General features: G+C 60.3%; 1 protein-coding gene across 2 annotated transcripts in view; it reads right to left on the bottom strand.

Moving 5' to 3' along the window:
- SHANK2 (SH3 and multiple ankyrin repeat domains 2) overlaps window positions 1-18039 on the bottom strand; it is a 459520-nt gene that overhangs the window by 134450 nt on the left and 307031 nt on the right. For both annotated transcript variants that reach the window (XM_046014851.1, XM_046014852.1), the window contains 2 exons: window positions 5324-5406; window positions 3574-3698 (listed from right to left, as the gene is read on the bottom strand). In XM_046014851.1, the coding sequence (XP_045870807.1) occupies window positions 3574-3698; window positions 5324-5406 (208 nt within the window). The remainder of the gene's footprint in view (window positions 1-3573; window positions 3699-5323; window positions 5407-18039) is intronic.

Below are 18039 nucleotides of genomic sequence, written 5' to 3'. Positions count from 1 at the left end.
CAAGTTTCTGCCTCGAGACTCTGACTCCGAAGGTGTGGGCTGGCCACCGAGTCTCTCTATAAATAAGGACAGGTGTCTCTGATGCCCAGCCACGTGTCACTGGGTGAGCCCGACCTGCAGGACGCCAAAGAGACATCCCCAACCTCCATGTCTCCTTAATTACTGGATGCAAAACTGTCATCTCTGAGCCATCCAGCTCCTCCTTAGGACTGCTCACGAGGGGCCTCTCCTGCCCCATCTCATGGGGGTGGGGAGTCCTAACCAAGAAGCCCTCCAGGAAGAAGCAGAGGGCGTCTTCAACAATCTGGCCGATTCTCCCCCTGAACTCTATGCTTTCAATTCTCTGACAAGCTTCTATCATTATTAAACTCAGGTCGAACTGGGTTTCCTGCTATAACCAAAAGGGCTGCGGGCATTTAGCACTCCTGGCTGGCGGAGTCCCCGCGCTTGCACGTGATGTACCGGGAAGGAGACCTTGCTCCGACTCCCCTGCTCACGTCTCCCCCGGCCTGTCGCTGCCACTGGGACCCACTTCTCTTTAAGCACCACTCTCCCTGGAAGGACTCTGCCCCTACTTCCCCGCCCAGTCCCGTGCCTCCTAACACTCTCTGAGAAAGACCAGCGGCCCCAACCATCCAGAGGATTCCAGCAGATGAGGCTGATGATCTGACATGGCCTACGGGGCCCCCAAGTTCAAGTGCCCTCCTTCTCCGCTTCTAAAGTGAGTTTTAATGGCAAGTCACTGGCGCACTAGGATCCGTTGATCTCACTGTACTTCCCGGTTTCATGAGAACCTTTTACAAGGGGCTCTACCTGAAACTTTGGCATCGCAGCAGAAGCAGGGTGCGTTGGCAAAGAGACAGTCCAGTGGTCCGCATGGTCAGCAAAGAGGCAGTCCCAACGACAAAGGAGCAAAGTCCTCCCCAGTGCTAAGGCAGGAGGGACATAGATTCCGGAGGGTAGGCACCCAAGAAAAGCACACACACAGGAGACCCTTCACGACAGGCACCGGTGACGCCAGCAAGACGACCAAGTCCGAGGAGGGAGAGGGGAGCTCAGGACCCTGAAGAGGGAACATCCCCACCAAAAGGTGCCCCTTGGTCTGCACGTTCAAGCTGCAGCAAGCGTTTTAAAGGGAATGTAAACAACTGACATGTTTTGAGTTCCCTTCCAAGAGCGGCGAGAGACGGGGGGTGGCCCAGAGGGATACGGGACGACGAGGACAACCTGCTCGCCCTGGTGACCTCTGCCCATGGGACCCCACGCTTCAACAAGGCTCGGAAACCCCGTCGACTCCAGGGACAGCTTCTGGCCAAAATGCAGATTCACCGAGACCCACGAGCTCATGGAGAACCGCCCCTCCCAAGGTCGAAGCTTTTCAACAGAAAACGTGGAAAACGTCTCCTGGGAAGCGACGCATCTCTACGGCCATGAGTGATTTCGCTTCTCCAGGGGTGAAGCCCGGCAGTGAGGAGAAGGCATCCACAGAGTCTCATCAAGCACCTGAGGGAGACTTTCTGAGTCCCCGAGTCGCCTTGGAAATGCACTGGGTGGGGCAGGCTTCCAAGGGTCTAACCCCCTGGCCCCCCGTTTGCATATGGCCCCCCGTAAGCAGCCGGGGTGGCTGTGAAGGGCGCACTCCTCCTGCGGGTCTTTGGGACACAGTCACACCCACACGGCATTACCGCATCTCAGGGCTCGCCATTCCTAGAAGCCCGGAATTCGGAGGTTACCTCGAACGTAAACCTGTGTCCCCAAATGGCAAATGTGTTTGCACATCGGAGGTTAAAAGCGATGTCTAAGGAGGTGCTTGGCAGAAAAAGCACAGGCCCCCTTCCTGCCCCAACTTCCACGGAGGCGTCCATCGGAGCGGGTGGCTGGCCTCCGCTCAGGCCAGGCGGGCGCTGCGGACGCATCCACCAACCCCGTGCAGCTCGGCTTCCCCGTGAAAGGGGTGGGCCCGGCGCGCGCTCCGAGGCGCTCCCTTGTTTCCCTTCAGACTCGTTCATCGAGGAAGCACTGCAGTGAGCCCAACAGCGGGCCACGCGCTTGCACGTGCAGCTTTCGTTTATTATTTAAATCCAAGAACCAGCCTTGCCGGTGTCAGCCTATCGGAGCCTCTGCCCCTGGGTCCGGCTCTCTGTCCCACACACACGCACGCGTGCGCGCACACGGGGAGGAGACTTACATCACAACTCCATCCTACAGAAGATGATTCAACCAGTCTCTGCATCTTCGTGAGGTTACAAATCGAGTTAACCCACGAGAGCACTGCAGGTTCCGGTCTCCACCGTTCTGGGTAACGTACCCAAGGTGTCAGCCAAACCAGGCTCCGATGGGTCAGGAAGAATTTAAATGCAGCTTTCCGAAAACAAAAGCGAGACCAACACAAGATACCTGGAAGAAGGTAAAGCACCTTCTCCATGTTCCTTGGCTCGCGCTCCCTCCAGTGTATCTCTCCTGGATTCCCTTCGGTCCACCAGGCTGGAGAGGCCCTAAGGAGATCACGAGCCAACCTGAGCTCAGCAGCGCCCCGGGAAGCTCAGGCAGGACAGGGAGACCGGCCCCCCGTGCCCGGCTCGCCAGGGTCTGGGTCTGCTCTGCAGCATGAGCGAGCGTCCATCTGGCCCAGTGGTGGGGCCTCCTCGTCCCTTCCACCCGTGCGTTTCCAGAGCAGACGAGACGCAGCTCAGCGTTAGCGTCGAGGGATACTTTCCCAAGAAACGTGAACTCTCCAGGAGGGCTCCAGAGCGAACCAAACCCTTTACGAATAATTTTTCCAGGGTACGACGTGCTCTTTTCACTCTTAATGCTTCCAAAGAGTAACACGTTCCTTTGCACAACAAGATTGAAAGTAACACCTCAACCCGCAAAAGGCAGTGAGCTCAGACGTGCTGGGAGCTCGGACACCCGCACACACCACACTGCTAACCCCAGCCAAGCTCAAGAAACACAGGCACTCGTGTCTCGCCGGGTTTCTTCAAGGAAGAGAACGCTCCCTCCCTTCACCTCAAGCGAAAGCCGGTTTTCAAAGCATCTGGATTTCGTAACTTCCTTTGTGTGCCCTCTCCCACATGGCTCATTGGTCCTTGAAGGTCAGCATCTGCCGGGCCAGTCACGGCAACTTGCAAATCAACGGTCTCTCCGCCACCAAGGTTACAGAACTCAAGCAAACAAGAGCCACAGCACAGCCCTCTCCGTCCGGCCCTTAAGGCACGAGAAGGGCAACGGCCCCAACTGGTGTCTATTCCTACAGCTACCAGTGAACCCCACGCAACATCGTGGCAATCTTGTGTCTCTTCCTTCTACCTTCTACTTCAAGACCGACGGCCGCTTCCATGAACATCTCCACCTCCCAAGAGTTACGGCCAAGACAGTCCAAATGCACAAGTCCACCGGAAATGGCATCCCCAATGGATGGACCAGGAATCAACCCATGGACGTGGGTCCAGGGCAGCCTCCGTGAGTCCCCCTAGATCTGGCTCAGCAGCCGCGGGCCGAGACCACGGACCCTAACCCTAAGAGAGGCGGCGCTCTCCCCAAGCGGAAAGATACAAACACCCGTGTCCCTACCTCAATCAGGAAGTCCCCGGTCCTCAGTCCGGCTTGCCATGCCACCCCTCCTTCATCCACGGACTCCAGGTACTGCAGGGCTGGGAACGCCGGCGTTGGCGTGAATTCTTCAATGGGCGTATCGGCTGGGAAGACAAGGGATACCTCAGTTCAAGCCTGGGTGACGTCTCCAGGTGGGGAGCCCCGGCCCCTCACGGGCCCCTGAGAGAAAGGGGGTGTGTGTGTCTCCCGTTGGAAGTGGGTGCTCCGGGCCCGCTCTCCCCTGGGAAGGGCTTGCCGCTCACAGTCACGGGCCAGCACCAACTCGCGCCACGAAGCCAAGCGGAGCTTGGTGCTACCGTGTCTCTTGGCCTTTTCGAAACCACAAGTAATGTGCTGTGCATGTCTATACGTACACGCCTGTCATTTTCTTTAAAAGCATCAGTGACTAAACATTTTCAGTTCTAAAAATGGAAAAGTGCCCCCCCATAACCACACAGAGCTCCAGAAACACCACACTGAACCACTTGCCAAATTTATAGCTACGTAGACTTGCAACCAAGGGAATTCAACTTGGAGCACGGACAGATCACAACGCTGACCCAGTGGGGGGCTGCGGATTTGGAACCTGCTTATGAATTCTGTCTACAGGGAGCCCGGCTCCTGGCGACCACTCTGCGGCCAGCACCCACCGGAAGGCTGGGCCCCCGCTCCTTGGCCGAGAGAGCCATGGCTGGTGGGCCCCACACAGCTGCTGAGCAAAAGTCCAGGGCAAGAGATGGACTGCCCTGGGTAGTTCGGAGCAGCCGGGGGTGGCTGGGTGGGAAAAGGAAGATGACCCCAGCAGGGGGAGGGGACAGAACATCACTCAGACAGTCAGGGACATGGACACACACACACACACATACACGGGGACAGATTCATCTTTCCTTTCTCTCTCTGGACAGATGGCTCCTGGCCAGCCTGAGTTTCGGGCAGGTGGGGCTCCCACCCAGGGCAGGAGGCCCTTCCTCGCTCAGGTGCAGGACCCCCACACAGCACAGAGCCTCTGACGTGAAACTTACACATGGCTTACCCACACACGCGGCGGACAGATGTCTGCTCTCACGGGGGGCTGATGCCATTTTGTTTTCTTCGGAAAGGAAAGCCCCCAAGTGAAGGGCCGGCGGGGGGCGGTGCACGGCCATGGAACGCGTCCCCGGAGCCCCCCACCCCAGGCCACATGACGTGTACGCTGCCGGCTCAGTCCACGGCAGAGGGGACCATCTTGCCACATTTCCTTTGCAAAGTCACCTTAGAGGCGGGCACACAGAGACGCCTGCCGCACTTGGAGCCGAAGCCCACTCCCAGAATGGGGCAGTTTCTAGATAGCCGAAACTCAGCACCGGGTCATCGTGGATCTCTGAGACCAGGAGCTCCAAATCTAGCTACAGTTGCACTGAACTAAACCACAAAAGATACATTAAACCCACGATATTTTTTTTTTAAAGGGTGGGGGGAGGGAGAGCGAGCGAGAGCGAGAGCTCGTTTCGAGCAACACTGTGTACAGAAAATTGAAAATATTCCTCAAGGAAGCCCCGATGTTTTCTGAGTAAGGCAAAATATGTTAAAGAACATGGTTGTCTAGCAACCCAGTGCCCCCAGGAAGAAGGCTTCCTTCTGAGCCGGGAGCGTTTTCATACGGCGTGCACACACACGCACACACACACACACACACACACACACTCGCACAACAGGGGGATGCTGCCAGGCTGGCAGCAGCCGCTCTTACCTTTCGCCCCTCGGAGCACGAATCCGAAACCCTCATTGTCCTTCTTCTGCAGGACCACTGTCTTCTCCTCGATAATGCAGTCACTGTAGAGAGAATTCCGGGGATAGCGACCATTACTGTAACCCGTCATCATCACCGTGGCCGGTGCTCCGCCGGGAACGTTCATCATCCTGGCCGGTTAATCACCCGGCTCGCCGGATCCAGGCAGCATGGAGGAAACTAAGCAGCACAGGGAGCAGGAGGCGCGGAGGCAGCTGGGGCGGCCGGCGAACGGGATAGGCGGGCTCGGCACAATGGGGCTCGGGGCGGGGGGGGGGGGGGCAGGCAGCGCCGGAGCCGAGCGAGCGAGCGGGAGGAAGGAGTCAGGCGTGGTGGGGAGGCCGCCGAGCCCTGGCCACACGGGCTGGCTCTGGGCACCCAAAGGCAAAGAAAGTAAGTGGCCCGGAGCCACGGGGGGGCAGGGCCGCCTGGGCGCCCGGCCGACGTGTCTTCCAGGGGGGCCACTGAAAGCAGCCAGAGGAGAAATGAGGCAGCAGGTTTTCTTCTTCTTCTTCCTGAAGGGGTTTTCAAAAATCAGATTCTATTTGCTCTCCGCACGAGCCGGAGCCGAGACGCAGCGACCCCTCCCTCTCGGTCCGAATGAATGTGGTGTCCCCACCATCGCCACGGAGCCCACAATGCCACGGCTGTTGCTCGGCGTCATCCCGCACAGAGAAACCGCAGGCTGGCGGCGGAGGGGGCGGCCGGGGCGCTGCCGGGGGGTGGGGGCTCCCAGCAGGAGGAGGCAGGTCACTCCGGCGACACCCAAGCCACCAACGGCACGGCCTCCTGTAGAGGACAATGAGCCGTGGGGACAGGGAGAAGGGGGCTCAGGGGTTACCCTCCTTGAGAGACCACCTAAAGCCACACCGCCTGCCTCTTGGCACAGCATTTTTTTTTTAAAAGGAAAGAAACGCGAAAGCTCCAACTTTGCTTCAGCTGCCAAAGCCTCCCATCACGCACAGTAAGGGCGCTTTGCCACATGACTGTCCACCCCCAGAGGCACCCGGGGGCGCGGGACGGAAGTGGACTTCCTGGCGGGCCGCACGGCCGGGGCGAAACGGTGGCCCTCCCCACCTCCCAGGGGCGGCATCCCCTCCCCCGCCCCCAGGACTCTCTGCTGCCCCGGAAGTAAGTCAGCAGCTGGAAGGCCAGGCCGCTGCTGCGCAGGGAAGGAGGAGGGGTGGGAGGGACCGGGGACAGGCTTTCTCCAGGGTCCTAAGGGGCTGGGCATGCATAGGAGGGCTGCGTGCCAGAGGTCCTGAGGAATTCAGCAGCCCCGGTCTCAGAGGGGCAGCTGGCAAACAGGGGGAGCAACGGGCAGACAGGCTGGAAGTGACAGACAACTGAAGGTCAGCTTTGTCCAGCACTGGACTCATAGCCCGCAGGGAGCACGGGGCCGCAGCGTGCGGCCCACTGGGAGCAGCTCAGCCGACCCAGATCAGGCCCCAGGAGGACAAGGGACAGGGGTGCTTGGACAGAGTGATGGGCTGCCAAGAGCTCTTCAGGGCCCAGAGGAGGCAGGGGAGCCTCAAAGAGCTTGGGGACACAGCCAGAGAATGCACATGTATCCTGACCTGCTCCGGAGCTCCTGGCCTTGCGGCAGACAAGCATGCACGGAACTTGCTGGGGTGACCCTGTCTTCCAGCAAAGGGCAGGCCAAGTGCAGACACTTTCACAGCCAACAGCCCGTACAATTTGGGGGGACAGGTTTAGGGAGGTCTAGTACTCGAGGAGGGGCTTTGTTCCTGTGCTCTTGCTCAGCCTGCCCCCCCCGGGCACAGGGAGCCCTGGCTTTGGGGGCTGGGTTGTGACCATGAGCCCCTTGGGTCAGCCCGCTGAAGCCCATCAGAAAGGGGGCTCAAGCAGGGTCAGGAATCAAGGGCCCTGGGAGCCTCTGGGCAGGGTCACACAGCTGGCCCGGCCTTTCATAGGTGATGGGGATCCCTAAACCTCTAAGCCTCGCCCTTGCATTACAAGGCAGCAAGAAGCCACGGGCCTCTCGGGGAACTGTGAGGTCAGATGGGGGCAATTCCCAGGGCGGCGCGGTGGGCCGGGGGAGCCCCGGGGAGCCGTCAGCGGCCCTCAGAAATGGCAGCAGGCTGGTGCTTAGCCAGGATATGGGGAACCACAAGGCAGGAGGAACTGGGGGCAGGTGGAGATTCTGTGGTGAGCGGACCCTCTGCCCGGCCGACCACCTTCCTGTCTCCACAGCCTCGCCCAGCCAGGACACAGACCTGGACTGCCTGCCCACGTGTCTCGCTTCCGGCTGGACCCCTCAAGGGGGAGGGCCCTGGCCTGGTGACCCCCTGGGGCCCCGGCCACTGTGCCCCACTTTCACCCTGTACCGCTCTCTGCATGAGTAGCCGCTGGCAAGCAGCCCCCAAAGCCGATGCCTGCCCTGCGGGTCCCGGGCCCCGTCTCCCCTGGGTGCACAAGCAGCCCCGACCCCACCCCTCATCTTGTATTCCAGGCGGCCGCCCTACTATGGGCCAACTCTCAGGGGGGACCAAATGCCGCCTCGGGCTTCGTGTGGCTCGCAGGCGACCGTACGTCTCGTGCCGGCTGTGCCCGCACAAAGGGGAGCTTGCCGGGGCCGTGCAGGCCACTACACCCCTGACCGCACGGGGGTGGTCTGCTGGGCTGCGCGAGGCTCAGACAGACCTCAGCTCAAATCCCAGCTGTGCCCAGACCCAAGGTCACTCTGACCTTCACAGCCTCAGTGTCCTGCTCTGCACAACGGGGTGAAGGGCAAACCACGCCCTGAGGGCTGAGAGGAGTTAGCGACAGAAGGCCCGCAGCCCGGCAGGCAGCACGGGTTAGTGAGGGCGACCCTACTCGGAGAGGGTTTGCTCATGCCAACGCCTCCCTCTTCTCCTCCTTCCCGGGACCCCCCTGGGCTCCCGAGCCCACAGTGACCCCCGCCAGTGAAGTGGAGACAGGGCTATTTGCCTGGGAGGCACTTTGGGGAACAACCAGGACAAGACCCCATAATGGGGAAACAGCTCTCTTGGGCCCCATCCCCCGGGAGATGTGGGTCCTGGACGGCACGACCCCAGACGCCCACAGCGCCCAGCACAGGGCGCACCCATCGCGACTGTGGGCTGCTGCAGGACAGGTGTGAGTACAAGGTGAGCGTCAAGCTTAGGTGTGTCAGGGGAGGGGGCGGAGGAACACCACCGGCCGGTGAAGGGTCTCCATGCACACGCCTCCCACCAGGACAATCCTGGGATGCTGGTGGCACCCAGAGGGCAGGAGCAGCTCAGCACAGTGGGGTGCCTCCCCCACCTGGCGGGCTGGGCCGGGGCAGCCCGAGGCACCAGCAAGAGAGAAGTCCCAGGTGGTGAGAAGCCTTCCGCCTTTGTAGCAAACCCTGGAAAGCAGCAGGAGCTCTGAACGGGAGCATCGCTCCCTTGAAACAGGAGCTCACGTCGAGTTTCATCCGAAGGACGCCAGTGCGCGGCAGTCCCTCTTCCCCCACGAATCAGACTGGGCGTTCCCACCCCTGGGCCTCCGGGAGGAACCGGCCTGAGACGAGAAACTGTCAGGAGGCTCCTGAGTCTGCTTTCTGAATCCAAGAGCCGTCTCAGGCCGACAGCCACGGCCACACTCAGCAGCTGCGGCCGCAGCCCCAGAAACCAGCGGCCACGCGGCCTCCTCCTGGCCATGCACCGCCAGCCCTGCTCCCCAGATGCACCCCAAATGCCCTGGGAGCTGCCCGCATGGGGACACTGCCTTGGTGCCTACGCGGGTCCCATGCTGCTGACCTTGGGGCCACCCGGTCCCTGGGGACACAGCCTGGTGAAAGCAGAAGCCCAGCCCCAGTGATCACCCCGCACCCCACTTTGCATCCGCCCCCACCCCGGACCCCGGTCACTGCCCGCCTTCCTCTCCCCCCTCCCCCGCACCCGCTCGTTTTCGTTCCCCAAAACCCAAGTGCTCCCACATGGGCCCTTCATGCCTCACTGCCTTGTGCTCCGCACTCCCTTGGCCTGCCATGCCCCCAACCCAACACTGGTCAACTCACAGCCTCTCTGCCCTGGGCCGAAGCCATCCCACACCCTCCCAACGATGGTCAATGTCTCACCTTCTCTCCCTGAGGGTGCCTTCGAGCCAGGCCCAAGCCTCTGAGGGGACCCTTCTCACCCACTAACCCATCAACCGTGGGCTCCTTGGGAGCAAACGCCAGTGCCTTGTCCCTCTCTGAATCTCCCTAAGTGCACAATGTTCCTTATTGGTGAGATTCTACCTGGGTTTGCTGAATACACACACACACACAAATGCAAACTAGCTGTGCTCTCTTCAGACGTGTTTTCTGAGTGGGGTGGAAAGGCACTTAAATGAACACAAAATGTACCCTTCTTTGCCAGTTTCCTGTAGCAGGAGCTGCAGAAGGCAAAGCGTGCAGGCATCCAGCCCCACCAAGTACAGTTGGGCAGGCTGTGCACAGTGCACCTATAAAGGCTACCATTTACATGAGGACCATCAAAGATCCCCATATTTGTTATGGTTATTTTGGCACAGACGGAAGTAAAGCACCTTGAGGAAAGGGCGGGCAACCTTTACTAGTTCATACAAAGATGGAATGTAGGCCACCGGCTGCCTTGAACGATGTGAGAGGTGGCCACTGAGAACCACATCTACACTGGGAGACAGCTCCGTGTTGAAGTTCTCCTAGGAGCCACGTGGTAGAGACCATGAACGGTTTCCATGTTCTCACTCACCCAGCAGTCCCACTGCCCACCACAGTCAAGAGTTTACGGAATGCCCCTGGAACAAGACAAGAGGATGACGGCCACCAGGGCTGGCCACACAGTGGGCCCCAGCATCTCCAACCCACCAGCGGGACTGAACACACTCCCGGCGTCTGCCTCTCGGGACCACAGGTGTCCAGGCACCTGTGGTTTTAACTATGGCCCGAGGTCCACTTTCTCCCGGCGGTTCCCCCACCGGCCTCCAGGGAAGGCAGCCGTTCCTCTGGTCTAGGAGGCAGCAGGTGGCAGGCAGGAGCGCCGGCATTAGGGTTTGTCAGCCCCAAACAAGCTCCCTTGGCAGTGGTGCCTGGTCCCGGAGGAACCAGGAGAGCCACAGGAAGCCACGTCTGGGGTGGCCGAGATGTGTGAGCAGGCAGGACCCCGGGCCGGCTCTGCCTGCCTTGTCTCTCATGGGAAGGATCACAACAGGCGTCTGAACCTTGAGCACAGGGACTGTTGGGGTAGACCAGATGGCCTCCCCCGAGCTGTCTGGATCTGGACATCAAGTCAGACAGCTACATTTCTCCCCTGCTCCACGGGGACGGGGTTCTGGTGTAGGGCTGAAGGTCAGAAGCAGTCGGCACCAGGGGCTGAGCTACGCTCATTAGCATGAGAACGCAGCCACAACTCACTGAGCACCTACTACGTGCCAGGGGATGGACTGGATGCTTGGCACTTAGCAGAGACCAGAGCAGGCCCAGTCCGGGCCTTGTGGAGACTTGTGGTGTGTTGAGTGGTGGGCCCGCAGAAGATGGGCAGGAGGAGTGAATGGGTCCAGAGGTTGGAGAGGTAAGAGGGAGGGAAGAACATTCCAGAAGGAGGAACCGCAAGATAAAGATTCTGAGGCACATCAGGAGAGGCCAGAGAGGACAGTCACACGGGGCTGTGGGTGCCTGCCCACTCGGGGCTAGGTCTGAGGGACACAGCTAGGCAGCGGGAGGCCGGGGTGCAGGCCAAGGGGAGTCCCTGCTGCTCCCCAGTATCACCCAGGATGGCTAAAACGAGACAACACCACAGCTCTACTGTCTTCCACTAGCCCTTTGTGGCCAGGCCTGCGCCTTGTTGCAGCGACCTGGAGGTGACCAGCACATGGCCAGCACACATGGCAGGAACGACCACGTCCCACGGAAACAATTCACACCCAACGTCTGTGGCTGCTGCTGGTGACACCTGTCCTAAGCCACCAGCACGAACCAGATGTCAGACGAGGCACCAAGGCAGGAGGGCGCTGTGCCCAGAGTCAGCAGGAGCAGGCGCACGCAGACACGGGGACGTGCCGGGAGCCGGGCGTGTTGACCCCTTCAGGGTCATGGGAGCGGGGGGAGGGGTGCAGAGCGGCCGGCTGGGAGGCAGCAGGGACGTTTCAGCAAGGAGGCCCTACAACCCACATGCTTGTGACCTTGGAAAGCAAAATCCACCGTCTGTGGGATTGGAAGAGCAGACAGCCACGTGCAGATCGGCCTGCGCTTAACTGTCTCTGAAACCTCACGTGGGGTCCGCCTCATGGCTCACCAAGGTTTGTATCCACAAACACATCACCGCACGCAAACACCAGGGGCAAGCCCAACCTCAGCTGGAACGATTTTTCGGGATAGCGGCTGCGGCCGAGAATGCACAGGACCCTCAGGGGAATTACCGCAGGGAGCGACTCTCAGTCTTCGTTCAAAGACAAATCTCTCCAGATCGTAGCAGTGCTTGTCCCCGGTGAGGGGACCCCACGCGGCCATGCAAACAGGAGGCGGGTCCAGGCTGGGGCCGTTGGAGCAGCGGTGGGGGTGGGGCGGCGGAGCCTGGGGACCCCCCGGGGGACACCTGTTAGGGAGGCTGGTGCACGTATCATAAGATCATAAGAAGCCGCTGTGGAGGGAGGGTCCCCGCCCTCTCCAGGGCAGTGCAATGGAAGCCAGAGAGAAGCCTCCTGGCGGTCACTCCCCCAGTGAACGCATTTCGGTGACAGCCTGATGCAGGCAGGAACTGGGACACTATTAGAAAGAGGGACCTCCAGGGATCAGGAATGACAGTGGCTGTCCTAGAAATTTCCGGGCTCTGCCAATCAGGAAGGATGAGGCGACACACAGAGCCTGTCAGCTCCTCTGTGGGGGGTGCCGGGGGCCTCAACAGGTGTCCCAGCTGGGCAGAGATGCCAGGCATGGGCAGGTGGCCCAGATCACTGCGGCGGCTCTGGCTGTAGGGCAGCACAGAGGGCCGCTCCACGGGCGGGCAGGGGCAGAGCCGGGGCTCATCCTTGGGAAGGCCTGGCAGTCGCGAGCAAGCGGCGGGGGCGGGGGGGGGCAGTGTTCCCCGAGTCATCTGTCACTTGCTGCTGAGCTAGTGCCTCTCAGCCCTTGTCCACACACGCTGACACTCCCTGCAGCCTGCTTCCTGCTTCCTAGCCAGGAAGTACTTGGTGCTGCCGTCTTGCTGCCCCCCAGCCCCAGCCCACGCCCCCACACGAGCAGGAAGCTGCCATAGTTCCCGGGCGAGATGAAGCCGTGCGTGCGGTGCCATCTTGGTGTTCTGTGGCCCGAGCTGTGCACGGCGTCACATGCGGGATGTTAGGAGTGGGGACAGTTCACTCACAAACGACGCCGCCCCTGGCTCCTGGGAGCCCATCTTGCTCCACAGGCGGGGAGGCGGCGTCCTTTCATGGGGCACCGGTGAGGACACGGGCTCCGTCCCCACGGAGCTCACCCACCCACTCAGCAGAGACGGGGGATCCGCGTCTCCAGGTCGGCAATTATGAAAACACCCTGCCTGGCGTGTCTCCTCGTCGCTAACGTGATAAGCAATACAAGTTTTTCCTAATAGAAGCAATAATGTGCAAAGAACTTGATTCAAATTAAATTGTCTCATTACTTTGTAATAAATCACCCCAAAGCATTTCCTGAGGACCGCCGGCATGCCACCTGCCGACGGCGGCTGCTGGAGAAGACAAAGATGCGGCCGAAATGTGTTAGGAATCATGACGGGAGGCGATCGTTGCCGCCCAAGGAGGAAAGGATGTGGGGTCTGAAGGGGAGATGGCCGCCTTGGAGCAGGAATGACTTGGCTGGAGGCGGGGACCCCAGATGGAAGTGGGACTTTGGACAGGACCCTCACCGACACCGGGCTTCGGTTTTCCCGTAAGATGCAAAACTGGAACATGCTGGTGGGATCACTCACGGTGGAGGGTCCGTGAAGCCGGAGGGGGAGGGTCTGGCCAGGGCCGCACGGCTCAGCCAGTCACGCGTCTGACTCATAATCCTTTGCCTTTGGTCCTAAACTGAATATTCTTTAAAAAAAAAAAAACAAAATCCAAAACTCAGGAAACAGTACAACAGCCTGACATTTTGCGAGGAGTGCGGAAAGTGGCTGTTTGTGACTTTTCTTCCTGCGAGAATGACAGCGGGAGGCCAGGCCTGCCCCATCTGTTGGTCTTGAAACTTGCCCAGAAAGACCACGCCGAGTAGGCTGTGGGGCAGGCCGTCCCCAAGTCCCTCAGGGAGCAGCAGACAGACTCCGTCCACAGCTCTAACTGGAAGCCGTGTCTTTTCGTGGGAGCCAGATTGAACGTAGGTACCACTCGGTGCTCCTGGCTTTGGAGAGGGGGCTGATCTGGGGCTGGGTGAAGGGCTTGGGGGCCCAGCTGGCCAGCCAGATAGCACCGACCCCCCTAAGATGAGGGAGTGAGACACCCAGGCCAGGCCCTGGCTAGAGGGTAGGGCCTGGCCATTGCTACCATCCAGCCTCTTTCCACAGAACATCTCGTTTCTCTTCCCAGAGCTAGTGCTTATAGAAGAGGTTGCCTTCGGGATGCCTGGGTGGCTCAGTTGGTTAAGTGGCTGCCTTTGGCTCAGGTCATGATCCCAGCGTCCTGGGACTGAGTCCCACATCGGGCTCCTTGCTCGGCAGGGAGCCTGCTTCTCCCTCTGCCTCTGCCTGCCACTCTGTCTGCCTGTGCTCACTCTCTCTCTCTCTGACAAATAAATAAATAAAATATTTTAAAAAACTAAAATAAGAAGAAGAGGTTGCCTTTACCAAAGGGCCGGTTCCAAAAGTTGCTCAGAGTATGAAGTAGACACATTTTCACGTGGAGCACCTGCACACATTCTTTGAAAGGGGCTCTGCAAACATTCTAGAACAGGGGTTGATGAACTCTTTCTGTAAAGGGCCAGAGAGTAAATATTTCCAGCTTTGTAGGCTCTGTGGTTCCCGGGTGCAGCGACCCACTCTGCTACTGGTGGCTTAAAGGCAGCCATCACACTATGTAAAAGATCCGGTGGGGCTGTGTTCCAATAAAGCTTTATTGACACAAAGAGTCAGGGGCCGGATTGGGTCCTTGGGCCACAGGTTCTGAAATCGTGGTCTACATGATCTAAAGACACCCGAGACTCATGATGCGGGTATGTGAGTGACACACAACTCCCCCGTGCCCACGCGTCATAAAAGCCGGGAGAAGTCTTCGTCCCGCACAAGCCATACGTGCGTCACTGTCCACAGGTACCGGGTTTGACACAACATCTGAGCTTCAGAAAAGACCCAAGGAAAATGCTTTTGAGAAATGAGGTCATCTATCAGATGCCCTAGAGAGATTCAGGAAGGTGGAGTGGAGAGTCCTTGCTGAAACACAGACACTCGCCCGTCCTCAAAAGCAGAGCCAACGCTAAGGAGGCGCGGCTTCTAAACATCGGGCCTTGAACGCGTGTGTGAATGTTCTACTGCTCAAAGGGCGCTTCGCTAGGTGGGTGCTTTCCAATCTGCATCTCAATGGACGGGCCACCTGCCCCAGGAGAGGGTCTTCTGGGGCGCGGCCGAGGTGTGCTCTTCTTGGAACACACTCCGTGTGCGCGTCGTATGCCGAACTCCTATTCATTCCTCCAAGTCCACTTCAGGAGAGCCCTGTCCCCCCGACCCCCGCGCGCCCGGCTCCTGGTGTTCCCCGCACATCGCTTCCCACGACAGAGGCAGGAGGAACCAGAGACTTGCTCGCAGCCTCCCGCCATTATGAATGGTCACAGGACATGGTTTAGGGCCGTGAGACCCGAGGGCAAGGCTCCAGGGCCGTCTGGGAAAGATTTTACTCGTGGGAGAGACTTAGAGCGGGGCCTTCCTAGTGCCTTTTCTGCCCCTCAATCTTGGCTCGGGATCTGCTCTGAGGGCGTGACCCTCGGAGCCACGGCTGCCGTCTTGCAGCCATGAGGGAGAGGCCAAGAGGCTCGTGGAGATGCTGCTGAGCCTCTCAGTGGACCCCAGACGCGTCCTCCTTCAGGCCTGCCACGGACGCCCCGACCACCGTGAGCAGGCTCCTGTCCTTTGCAGCCAGAAGCTTCCTAACGGGCATCTGGGGGCTGGAGCAGGGAGGGCGGGGAGGCTGTCTGTCAATGAGATCTGAGCGAATGACCAGAATCCGGATGCTGAGACTTTCTGGTAAATCAAGCCTCCTTCAAGCTCTGCTCTGGGCGGGAGACGCATCCAGACCCCTTCTTCTCCAAGGGCTGCTCGTTAGCCGCAAGGGCTCAGGATGCCTTGGTGACACGGACCCGAGGCCTCATGCCGCCTTGCACTTCCCTGGGGAAGATTTAATTACAGCCCCGTATCTCCGATGGACTCGGTCTGGAGAGCAGAGGCCACAGCTGGGTGGTCTTCTTGATCTCGGCCACGACTGGCATGCCGTCGACCACGCAAGGACTCCGGAAACACCCCAGCGTCTCCTTGGTCCCAAGGCGAAGCTCGTATGCCGTGTGGCGGGGACAGACAGACACGGTGCACGTGGGAAATTTCTGAAGCTGCAGCCAAAGTCAAGGATGTTAGACGGAGGGAACTTCGCCACGGTGTGGACTGGCCTCTGGCCCGACCGAAGGAAGAATGGCGGGCTGAGGCCAGCACCCAAACAAGTCGAATGTGGTCAGCCAGTGGGGTTTCGGTTCTGGAAAGCGACCAGAACGGGAAGTGCCCGCGGTACGGCTCGTCTAGCCAAGCCCTGTGCGTCATCCTCTTGAAACCAGCAAGTGCCACTGAGCCTCCCCCTCCTCCAAGTCCCAGGACACGTGGTGCACCCCCCCGACCGCTGCATACGAACACGGGCATCCTCCTGGCTGCAATCCAACCCTGCAATGCCCTTGACCTCCAGGCTGGCCCGGGCAGGGCTCAGAAGTCAGGCTGCTCCCGGGCAGACAGACGCTCCGCGCTCCAGTCCCTAGAGGCCTCTGGTGCTGGCGCTCCCTTCCGCCCGTGAGCTGCTCCCCGAGGAGCATGTGGTCAAGCAGAACAGGCGCTTGTCCCCAGTTGTGTCCGTCGTCCGTGCAGGACGTCCCCCTCCATCTGCTCCCTGCCACGCCCGCGCCTGTGTTCTCGGGGCCATTTCCCACGGCACCCGGACAGCGCTGTCGGAGCCGAGCGCTGGTGGATGCTCCGGGGACAAAGTCCGTCCGGCCGCCAGGCCGCAGATGGCCTGCGTTTCTGAGGGGCTTCCTGGGGTCTCCCCTGCACTTCCCAGGTGTCTGGGATTTCCCGATTGCCCCCACCCCCTGCCACGTGCCTCATTACTCTTTACTAAAGCTGGAGTCCCAGCACACCGCCGGCCATTCCAGGCCACCCGTCTCGTCCTCCTCTGCGCTGGGGCTGCCGACCTGCTCCTCGCCCCTCCGGCAACGGCCCGGTGGTTCCCAGCCTGCCCCGAACAGATCCCTTCTCGACCACAATCTGGCTTCCAGGGGCTTGTCTCCAGGGCCGGGCTACATCTGTATCTGTCTTCCTCCCTCCCTCCCCGTCTTTAGACAGCCAGCCTGGCTTCTGCTCCCCATTTCCTCCCCACTTTCCCCAAACGCCCCAACACTGACCCTCCTCAGCCAGAGGATCTCGGGATATCTGAGTTTATCAAAGCAGATCCCAGCCGAACGACCCTCACGAGAACTTCCCTCCTTCCTCCCCTCCCCCGCCCCACTCCTGAGAAGGCCACCACCGTCCAGGAGCAGGTGCCGGGACGTGCTGATCATCGCGAGGTAGACAGTACAACAGTCCCGTCTTCACAACACGCCGAGCACCGTGTGCAGCCCCCACAGCCCTTCCCTCCCGTAGCAAACTCAGGAGGGCGGCACGGTCTCCTTCCCCACTTCACAGACAAGGAAGCTGTGGCTTGAGAGGTTCCGGGATGAGCTGAAGGTCACACAGCCAGCTGGCATGCGGCAGAGCTTTCGCCTGAAAGCAGCCAAGTCCTGCCTGAGCACAGGGGAGGCCTGTCCTTTGCCCTTGGAGGGAGGACATGGGGCTCCTCTCCGGGCCTCCTGGGACCTCTACTGAAATGTGCATGGTCGGGGCACCCCTTCCATGCCCAGCAGGACTTGGACACTGAGGCCCACTGCCTGTCTTTCCCCTGTGCCCGGTGAGAAGTGGGACCAGAGCCTTCTTCCCGGAGCAGAGAGGGAGTCGGTTAGGATGGGACGTTGACTCCCCGGAAATGCCTCCCTGCCTGTTCCAGCCCCGCCCCCCGGCCAGCAGTCCGTTCTGTTCGCCCCACAGCACGGATGAGCGGCTGAAAGGGTGTCCTCGTTTCGCCACATGTCCCTGGAGCCACCCCTCCCCCCGCATTAGAATGGGAACCCCGGGAGGGCAGGGTGCTGTCTGTCCTGCTGGCCATGCGCCCCCGGGGCCTGGAAAGGCTCTGGAACTGTGGGCACGCAGATTTCTTCCGTTGGTGACCTCGGGGCAGCCCCCGTCAGAGCCTCGGTCTGGCCCCAGAGCTTCCCTCCGCTGTGGACATAGGGGCCCCGCCGCCTGCCACCTACCCCGGAGCCTTGTGCAAGTCAGAACGGGGCCCCTCCCTCAGGCCCTGACTTCCCTGTGCCAACACGTGCGCGATCCATTTCCAAATCCGCAGGGCCCAGGCGTGAGTTTCCCCTGTGGCGGCGGAACAACCCTCCTCTCCTCCCCCCTCCCCTGGGAGCT

The sequence above is a fragment of the Meles meles genome, chromosome 8, assembly GCF_922984935.1.
Source record: "Meles meles chromosome 8, mMelMel3.1 paternal haplotype, whole genome shotgun sequence".
In the NCBI taxonomy this organism is placed as follows: Eukaryota; Metazoa; Chordata; class Mammalia; order Carnivora; family Mustelidae; genus Meles; species Meles meles.
This window is presented reverse-complemented; position numbering and strand designations above follow the sequence as displayed.